The sequence below is a fragment of the Neodiprion virginianus genome, chromosome 5, assembly GCF_021901495.1.
Source record: "Neodiprion virginianus isolate iyNeoVirg1 chromosome 5, iyNeoVirg1.1, whole genome shotgun sequence".
In the NCBI taxonomy this organism is placed as follows: Eukaryota; Metazoa; Arthropoda; class Insecta; order Hymenoptera; family Diprionidae; genus Neodiprion; species Neodiprion virginianus.
Genome location: NC_060881.1, coordinates 26847949 through 26857968, shown reverse-complemented (window position 1 = coordinate 26857968; position 10020 = coordinate 26847949). Strand labels below are relative to the sequence as shown.

The window sequence follows — 10020 nt, the reverse complement described above, 5'->3', positions numbered from 1 at the left end:
AGTTTTGCCTCAGAGCTGCTTTGTCGCGGAGCAGTGAGCTAGGCTGCGTCTTCTCGCACCCGTTTCAATTCAAAGGGATTTGGCGGTTCACTTGGGGTGTGGTAAGCCGACATGAAACCGGCAGCGGATCCTAATAACAGGGAATTATGACGGTAATACGATATGCAGGATCCTCTTTTGACGGCGGTTCACCGCTTGGGGAAAATAATGCCGACAAAACCACCCTAATGGAATAAGATTATATTCATACATCCAGTGCGGGAAAGAAGAAGAAGAAGAACTTATCGCGTCTCAGACGAATTCATCCCGGAAAGAGAATAAGCGGTAAGGGAAAGTTGGAAAAACAAACTCGCTTCTTCCGCATGACCGAGACGCGGACTGCGCGGTGCAAGGGCCTTGAGAATTATTGGTACAAAGTGACTCGCGGTCGAGGAGGATGGCGTGTATTGGAAGGCCAATTGTCTCCTCCTGTCAGCAGCACACCCCTTGGCCCTGTCCAGGCCACACGCCCTTCGGCAAACGGCTCACGGTTCACCCCGTCGAAAATTTCCACCCCATCCCCCGGCCGTCCCGGTGATACTAGAAGAGAGAATTACACGCCACAACGGATAAAATAATTACATGGTAGCCTTTCACCTCACGGTGATAGGTATCTAATCATCGCGGCCTGCAGCGCCCAGCAATTTGTTTGAACGCTGTCCTCCAGACGACGAACTTTGCCGACTTGCAAACAATCTGACGACAGTATGAATAGCCTGTGAACTTGTACGTGTCAGGCCTTTGGGAAACAACTTAGTTCGGTATTTCACTCGTTCGGATTGTGCATTTTTACAAATAATAATTTATTCTCTGGAATTGGTATACCAAGTTTTCAGTTTTCATATCTCTTCAATCTTACTAGTCCGTTTTTCCGACATAATTTCATCGATGCTAACAATAACTGAACATCAATAGACCAAACGAAGTGCTTATCACCACTTTTAGGCAGGCGAAATGCTGTCGAATTTAAGTCACTGCAAAGAAAAATAGTCTTGCCATCAAACCGAATGGGACTGATGATTGTTCGGGGAAAGTTCTTGGTTTTTCTTTGCTTCCTGTAGCGGTACTTGAGTCGCTGAAGTCGAGGTCCGGTCGTCACTGGAATAACTCCTCTCGGATATTTCGGCGCGTCTGTCATACGACGATGGGTTGTTGGAAAATTCGGAACCAACGAACCTCACCCTGCGTTCATCGCGATCATTGGGGAAGATGACGATAGATTGGGGGCCTTTTACTTGGTCAGAGGGTAATCGGTTTTCGTACTTCGAATACGAATTGTAATTCCGCAGACCCTGTAAATCCTCGTCACTCTCAAAGGCCACGATGTTGTTGTCCTCTAAGCTCTCATCGTCGTCCTGTTGATGAAAAATAACGAGAAGTTAGTCGATAAATGCCTGTTTTTACTCCTTTCCTCTGTAACATGATGCTACGCAACGCACTCGGAGTGGAAAGAAGAATGATTGATCCTTCGAAGTGGATGGAAAGAATGCTGACGACGGGTTCGACTGCAATGACTTTGACACTCTAGTGCCGGACTTTTCATCCTCGGGAAAAACAACCTTGGAATATTCGTGGAAAGGATGGAGGATGCGCTCCGTTTCGTCCTGTCGCAGCAGCGGATCCGGGTTGTCGAATTTGAGCTTGCCCGTACCAGTGCGGTCAGATTCTGGTCCAGAGAGTCCTGGAGGAAGTGCCGGCCGCGTCCTAGCGTACCCAATCCCGTTTGAACTCTGAGCCACTGAAACAGGGAGACTGATATTAGTCCCAGATCGAAATGGACAAAGGTTTTCCAATCGCAAATACGCACCGTTGGAGTGTCGAGTGTTTTTGAAGAACCTGAAAAAACCCCCGTTGTGATTGTTCAGGTAGTGGACAAGCGCTCGAGGATTTTTCGGACATCTGACGTACTCCTCATAGCAAACGGAGGGGTCGCCCTTGCTCGAGTAACCGAGAAGCGCCGCCTTTGCGAAGCCCAGGAGCGGCGATGCCTCCTCGAAATTATAGCCTGTCAGGAGTCTGCGTGGTAAGCGATAAAGTAAATAAGTTTTCATTATCCTTCGTAGTGATTCACGTGTGCGCCGACTCATAGAAAGAAAAATCCAAATCAATATGATTAAAGAGGGGGAAAAATCGCGAGGAATCTGCGGATTCACTTTCACTCTTCGACTGTCGAGCTCGGCCCACCTAATGTTAATTCGCAATTAGCCTAAGGCATTGCGCTCTCTACCCACCCGAGTACTGTGTTCATGCCAAAACTGCCGAGACTTGACGCCTTGTAGTTGCCACCTCCAGGCTTTGACCCCCCAGCGATTTCGCACAGGAGACGCGGCACGCACTTCAGGTCGTCGTACTGGCTTATGGACGTCAGGGCATCGGCCAGGCCCAGATCAGAGGACTCCGCATATCCCTCAGAACCGTAGGGCCCAGATCCGAACGGATATTGCGGAGGATCTTTCTGCGAGAATCGCGAGTCATTTTTTTCTCTGTCAGGTTTTTGGGTATCGATACATGCATGAAAAGTCGAAAGGAGTGGTTCGTCAGCTGCTTACCGGTCTGCCGGGTCGGTAAAGAGCACCGCCAAGTCCTCCGTTAGCGAATCCATAGGACCCAGGACGCTGGCGTCCCTGGGTTTCTTGATCCTTGGGAAATGCGAATGATGCGGATTTTGAATCCTCGGCGAGGTTCTCTATGCATCTTGGGATCAAAAGATAATCGTCATCAATATCGTCGCAATCCATTCAACAAATCCGTCTTGATCTTTTACAATTACTTTTTCAAATACTTACTTGAGCAGATCTGAAACGCTGTTGGTCTTCACCTCCGAGTTAATATTGCAGGGGTTCAACCCCGACGGTTCTTGTCCGGATGATTCGTGCTGCTTTTTTACTGACACTGCTAGAGCTGTTCGCTGGACGCAAGGTATGACAAAGGATGCAATCCCAATCCAAAAAAGAGTCGACGTCATTCTTGAGCACGAGTATATTCTTCAGTAGAAGTCTTTCCACGATTGATCGATATCCTAGACGCAATGTATCATTGACTCTTTCTTTGGATTTTCAGACACTTCACACTATCACCGTTAATCGTCACACTATGAGTATCGATTAATCTTGATCTTGACGAGTTTCTGCACTGTCTAGTTTAACTATATCTTAATCTGGCTTTTTCAGTCAAGATATATTCAAAACACAATAGGATCAGCGCAGTTCAAAATCCACAATTTATTACGGATTCGTATCGAACGTGTCAGCGAAGCAATCGGCACGAAGAACTCTGCCGAAGTGTACCTTTCGGACAACAAGCTGTTTGTAAAACTTTTCGCAGATTCGCGTGGGTTGACACATCCACGTACATGCATTGCTTGTGTGAGGCTGCGTCACTCAACTCTCTCCAGCGGACCTACATTTGGTCAGACGCAGCCTACGGTCGCAACAACACAACAAATATCCGTATGCAAAAGCAACGGTATTCCCGCTAGAACATGTGTGCTCATTAACCACTTATGTATGTTGCGAAATTGATTTTCTCATCGACTCTCCGCAATAAGCGACTCCGACGCGATGCCACGGCTGATGACACTGTGGATGGCCAATCATCAAGTATCGCCGAATATTAATTCCACATCGCGAATGCAGAACCCGTAAGAACCTATCGAAATTTCAAATCGATCACCCCGCTGCACTCGGTCAAAGGTCTCTAGATTGCATTTTGTTTTTTTCTGTCGATAAGTGTATACCACGACGGAAATGAGAGAAAGTTGAGGGTAGAGTGTTACAATTAAATTGTTGCGAGAAACAAAATGCTGAACGGGTTGAGAAAAAATAATTAGAGAAAGTCAGTCGCAAGAATCGTTTGAAATGAGTTTGGAGCGAAGAGGAATAACATTCGATAACTCAAACAAATTTTATTACACAACCATTCGAAAGCGACGACTAAAGCTTCATCGGCTCGATAATAATACATGACAGTATAACAATATATTCTGTACAAAACTGCGTAACGCTCTATTCACAACTTCATTGCTATAATAACAATAACAATAATGTAGAAAAAGTGATGAATGAATATCATATGGTTATGTACAATTGAAACGTTTCAATGAACATCTTCATTCTTCGTCCGTTCATTCTGACTGCAGCGTGCTCTCGTCGCAGGCTCGTCCTCGTTTCGCCAACTGATGACAGAGTCGCGGACTACCGACTATGTCGCCCAAAAACACACTTAGGAGGTAATTTTCCTTCATCGGATCCGGCGACACTTTGTACTGACTGTAAAAAATAAAAAGAAAAGGCCGTTTTTTAACCACGAACAGATGAAACGATTATTTCAAATCAGAAAAACGAGGCTCGTCGTGTAATTTTTTATCGCATTCCAGCAGGCGTAGTTTGGTTGACGAGGCCTTCAAACGTCGACATTCTCCGACGAACAACGGGGACTTTAGATAATTTCTTGTGACTCGTATAATACGGATTTGAATATCCCGCAGAAAGATGTTGGGGTGAGAAGGAATACCAGCGGACGTCTTATCAGACATTAATACTTTGTTATAGGCAGGCGTAGAAAGGGAAATAGAAAAAGAGCGCAGACGAGCGATTAGAGAGGCAGGCATGAGCATGTCACGTTCCAAAGATTACATCTTCGTCGTCCCGGCCTTTAAATCCGTCTAGACCAATATTTATCTGACTGGTCTTATTTGGCGCCAAAAGAATTTTTCGTCAAGACAGTCGAGTAGCTAGGAACAGAGACAAAGGAACGGTCAAGCTCACGGCAGTGTGCGCCGACGGATCACTTTAGCTGTCTGATAAGCAGGTGACTGGAGCGCAGTTTGAGGTTACACGGTGTCCGGTAAAAACTCCGTAACAAATTCGAGGACGTTCCCAGGCTATTCAAGGACATTAAGAACAGAACATTTCCAGGACGCAAGCGAAATTTAAGGACATTTCCAGGACCACTGGACACCATAGGCTTGGACCGCAGTGGCACGCGCCCGCTATCTCCTGGAGAGGAGTTTCCCGGCGCGAGATAGAGTGACGGATTCGAATACATCTGTCGAAAGGAAGGGCAGCGGGGAGCGAGAGGTCAACGGCGAAGAAGAGACGCGAACGTGGAATACCAGCCGGTGCATTAGTGCGCACGAGCCACGGCTATTAAGACCGAAGGGTCTTATCTCCGCGGCGAGACGCTCGGGCTGAAACCTGGTGCCATGCACGCGCTGGGTGGATAAGGGACTAAGAAAGGATACTCGGACAGTAGCCGAAACTATTAAAATCCGACTAACTCTCAGCTCTTCGTCGTCCGAAGAGCCGCTCATTGATGGCATCAGCTTTTAACGCTCCATCGTGCGTCTTTTCCCCTGTTACGACTCTTGATGGGATCCACGCGCTCACTAGTTACACTTTATAATCGACCGTTCGCCGTCAAAACGAACGCTACTCTAAGGGCTGTCCATACTCAGGTCACTAAAACATCTCGATTATTACTTCTAAGTAATTGCGGTAAGATACTTCGGTCACTCGATGGCCGACTTAGGGGTTCAGGTCCTTCGAATCGGTCCATCGTCCGGACCGAGCATTCTGACGCCGGATTCCAGATTAAATGATCATGGTTTGAGGAAATGCACCCGTGATGACCAGGATTGAACTCTATGCTTTCAGAGCAGAGCCGTTTGACTGCCGGACGAGACACTTGAACGGTGACTGAGTCCATTAAACTTCGACTAATTCTGGGCCCACAGCGACCACAAGGACCACACATCACCGTCCACACCCGGCTTTGACAGTCCGTCGTGCGTTTCTAGACCGTAACAGTTATGCGTGTCCAGAGTACCATACGATTACGTGTAATACGACCTAAGCCGTGATAATGTCAAAATAAACACGAGTCTAATGGGCATGAAGAGAGTGACGAGTGTCCATCGGGTCAAGGCATTAAAGAGTATCGGTTATAAGGACGAAGCAATTGCGCGACACTCCTGGCCATTTCAATAACTGGACAAAGACTTTACGGTCTGTAGATAATTGATTCCCGCACTTCCTACAGATACGATAAGTAAAAAAAAAAACAAAAAACGACCGGCGCCTGCACCGTTCATGCCACACACATTGATCGTTGACGCAGAACGTTGATGGAATGTCAAACGGGTTTGCAAAGTCCACTCGGCACAAACTGTCGGTGACCGAACGCAACGGACGGGAACTTTGAAAGTGACGAGGTTTCACATGCCGATCATCGTCGTAAACTCTCAGAATATGTGCATCGTAAGAATTTTGTTGCGAAACAGAGTGGGGAAGAGAGAGAGAGAGAGAAAAAGAGGCTCTTCGCTCTCACTTTTACTAAGTGAAAATTAAACGTAGACAGGTTGCTAATCACCTGAAGACGTAGTCCCAGTCCATAACTCGGTCTCTGCTTCGCCTCTGGAGAGTCTTGGTCGCGTACCTTGAGCAGACTCTTTCGTAAACGCAAACGTCACTTCCCAGCTCCTCGACCAGTCTTTTCTCGACCTCACCGACGTCCAGCAGCTCCTCGTCAACGGCCCGAATGGCCGATCGCCTTGCGCGACTGACATAGGTCTCTGATGCAATTGAATTGAGTTAGAAATGGTTATCGTATCGTGACAGAGAAGGGTTGAACGAGGGGTAAAAGAGTTATCAGGACCAAGTCTCACCTGGATTCAGAGAGTAGGCAAGCTTCTTTACGAAGTTCGTCAGTCTGACCGCGGCTATGATGACCGGGAACCCTACCAGCTGAACGGGAATTTCAAACGCTGGTTCTTGGGGGCTCGGCGCTGCCGTTGTAGACTTGATCGCCAGAAGGCAGAGTCCCAGAATCACGAGTGTCCTCCGGAGTTCCATAGCTCAAGGGTGCAGGATGATTGCTGATAAAAATCAGAGCTGAGTTGTTAAGCCAGCCTAATATTTTTGACAATTATCGTCATTAATTATCGCTCTTAACGAGGAGAGCGTTGATCTATATTTTTCACTAGTGTGTTCAGGGTGACCTTACATCTATCTTCACCGCGAATGCCGTACACTACTGTGCTTCGTATTCCGCGAGGATTGTTTTTACTACACACGCAACGATGTTCTCGATTAGATTCTACCAATGCGATGGCGGGTATGTACTCACGTCACGAGGTTCGGTTCTCGGCGAAATAGCTGTTTCCCGTTCGCGGAGCGCGGTTCCCCTGTGTCTTCTTGTGTTAAAAACTAGCCGTTGAATGTCCCCCGATGCCTATGGACGGGCTGTTCAAGTGGCGGGGTTTCGACTCGGTGCCGCTCATAAGCTGAGAGAAAGTGAACTCGGATCCCCCCGCGCAAACCCTGGTCAGGTAGTCTGGCAACACGTTGCAACACGCCGGGTTGAAATCTACTCTATGTAACGTATGACGTAGATGAAAATCACCGTAGGGAACATATGCCATCGGCGTTCAGCCTCAGCATGCTTCGACCGTTGGTACCATCGGACTAAGACGTGTCGTCACGTCGCGCTCATCATCAACTTTCGCGTATACGTGCCACAAAGCACGTCATTTTTCACCTTGGAAAGACCCGCTCGAAAAACATCAGTGACAAACCATTTTGCAAGTTTACTTATTTGTTTTTCTTTTTTTTTTTTTTTTTTTTCAACTTGGCACACTTGTAGCAGCTAACTTTAAAACTTCAAGTGTTTCGTTACACTGTTTTCATTCGGTTGCAGGTCACGTTTTTGCACTCTAACCGCAAAAATACTGGTAATCGTGAATGGAATCTTTCATTCGGACAGTTTTTAACAGGATTTTGACAATTTCTGTAGTGCCGTCGAAGGGAAACTTGCGAAGGATCAGGTTTTTCAAAAATCTGACATTATGCAACGAGGAAGGTATGAAAAAATCGCAATGTGACGATTGGAAGAAGGCGCCATATTTGCTTCTCGTCTATGAACCGAAACAGAAGATTGTTAAGACGTGCACATTATTGTTGAAAAAAAAAAAAATTCTCACGGCAATTTCTAACGCCGATCAACTTGATTAGTTTCACTTGATTGAATTTTATTTATACACAGATTACAATTATTTTATACATGCGAGTTAATCGTATGGAATATACACGTACAGAGACATAACGCATATGTGTGATAAATCAATTTATATGTAACTAGATATTACAGTGAGGAATAATTATAATTACACATGTAAAACGGATGTATTTAAATAAATGGTGAATATAAAAAATGGTTAGTATGCGTATATATACTTATTTTAAACGGCTAGAAATTCTGAAATGAAATTAAAGAAAATGATAATGCACTGTACAAATACAAATCAACGATTCAGATTGTTCATTTTATTCCCGTCAAGTCAGACTAGCTTCGCTATCTTAAACATATCTACAATATATCACTCGTCGTATGAGATAGGTATATATATATATATATATAACAACCACACGGCGCAATTACTAATTAGCGTACACAAAACAAAAGCATAAAAAAAAAAAAAGAAAACTTCACTTCCGCCGTACGAAAGACAAAGTGTATATATCGTCTATAACAATTCATGACAATATAATTGAGTATTATTACAGCAATCTCTCTTCCATTATATTGAAATTTAGACTTTGTATCCCTACAGAAAACAATTTAGGTATCCTCAGTCTTTGCACGCATCGCAATCTAAATTTTAGAAAAAATAAAACCAAGACGATTTCACAGCAAAAATTTTCGTAATATACATCGGACTGTGTCCAACTTTTAACCGCGGGCTAATTACTCGTTTGAATGCGACGCAGTTTTGCGAATCCAGGAAACTCTCCGCCGACTTCAACCCCAACTCAGGAAGTTACGGAGAGTTCCACCGTCCGCGATGTTCCTTGTTCGCCGATCAGCGCATCCGGACCTTCTTCATCAAGCTGAGAACAGTCGAACCGGGAAATGGGCAGGTCGGGTAAAAATTGTGGCAGCCTTGACCCTCGAGACCGGAAATCAGCTGGCCCATGTGAGCGGCAAAATGATACCTCGATGCGACCTCGGCTGTTGTGCTGAGACTGGTGTCTCTGTAAAAGAAAAAGAAAAAAAAAAGATAACCAAACAACAATTAACGATAAGGTACTGAGTTGGATTTTGTGGCTAAGGGTCAAATTATTGAAAAACAAAAATAAAAAAAACGTCGCCTTGCCGCAAGCGTAGAACAATAAACGTTATTATCCGATGAATAATTGTTACTTCCCACCCAGTTTTCGCCGCCGCTCAAGTCCGGGGTTTAAGACAACCGGATGTAACAGACAACCCCCGGGTTCCCTGCCATCCAAGTTGCGAACTCTTTTTGCCCCATAAATCTCTCCCCTCTCGCAATTCTCGACGACGACGCGGAGTATGTAGTAATTTTGCATAGGTAGCGCGAAATGAAATATCGCTCTACAATTCAGCGATTGCCTCCCCCCCCCCCCCCCCCCCCGCCGCCACTCCGTGCCACGGAAAATCGAGACAAACTCCAGTTCTCCGAGATGTAAGATAAGGTGCGGTTTTATTGCTCTGTACATGGGGCTTTTGCACCTAGAGAAAAATAAAATCGGGTCAACGGATCGGGTTTCAACGGTTTCTACGTTCCTTTATCTCTATCTCCGTGTGATAAAGCGTACGGCTTTGCGTACAGGCTGCGGTTTCGATATTCGATTCTAACGTTACGGTCAAAGGTAATAATTGTTTTGACATTCCGATAAAAAATGGGGGATTTTTTGAATTTTTTAATTTTTTTACACAGTGGCGTACAAAACGCGACGACAGGCGATCCGGAACGGGGAGTGGCCGATATGTCTCGATCTCGTACAACGAAGTGAAGTAAAAACTTGCCAACAAGTCACGCGAGGGGAACAAGCACAAGGTAAGAAGGCGACGCGTTCACTTTCTATAATCAGTAACTTCGAGGGAGGGAAACAACTCGAAAGCCAGTAATAACTTGTCTCGGGTCGGTAGTTTATATACTGGATATATGTTACATGCGCAGAT

The 10020-nt window shown here is 45.6% G+C and overlaps 3 protein-coding genes across 5 annotated transcripts in view; all 3 read right to left on the bottom strand.

Moving 5' to 3' along the window:
• Window positions 1-821: 821 nt before the first annotated feature.
• Window positions 822-3343, bottom strand: LOC124305236 (uncharacterized). Of its 2 annotated transcripts, none has more exons than XM_046764409.1 (6): window positions 2826-3343; window positions 2589-2733; window positions 2271-2494; window positions 1847-2055; window positions 1479-1777; window positions 822-1394 (listed from the first exon to the last, which is right to left on the bottom strand). In XM_046764409.1, exons 1-6 carry the CDS (start codon window positions 3002-3004, stop codon window positions 1038-1040), a joined length of 1413 nt encoding a protein of 470 aa, XP_046620365.1. In that variant the 5' UTR covers window positions 3005-3343; the 3' UTR covers window positions 822-1037. The 2 variants fall into 2 exon arrangements, with proteins under 2 accessions (XP_046620365.1, XP_046620367.1); XM_046764411.1 differs by having other exon boundaries at window positions 1479-1774.
• Window positions 3344-3928: 585 nt separating this feature from the next.
• LOC124304401 (uncharacterized) lies at window positions 3929-7308 on the bottom strand. Of its 2 annotated transcripts, none has more exons than XM_046762596.1 (4): window positions 7165-7308; window positions 6704-6913; window positions 6409-6610; window positions 3929-4307 (listed from the first exon to the last, which is right to left on the bottom strand). In XM_046762596.1, exons 2-4 carry the CDS (start codon window positions 6888-6890, stop codon window positions 4163-4165), a joined length of 534 nt encoding a protein of 177 aa, XP_046618552.1. In that variant the 5' UTR covers window positions 6891-6913; window positions 7165-7308; the 3' UTR covers window positions 3929-4162. The 2 variants fall into 2 exon arrangements, with proteins under 2 accessions (XP_046618552.1, XP_046618553.1); XM_046762597.1 differs by having other exon boundaries at window positions 7042-7181.
• A 751-nt stretch (window positions 7309-8059) lies between these two features.
• Window positions 8060-10020, bottom strand: part of LOC124305010 (uncharacterized) — a 9533-nt gene continuing 7572 nt past the window's right edge. Inside the window, exon 3 of the mRNA XM_046763920.1 lies at window positions 8060-9068. Coding sequence (XP_046619876.1) covers window positions 8897-9068 — 172 coding nt within the window. The 3' untranslated portion in view covers window positions 8060-8896. The remainder of the gene's footprint in view (window positions 9069-10020) is intronic.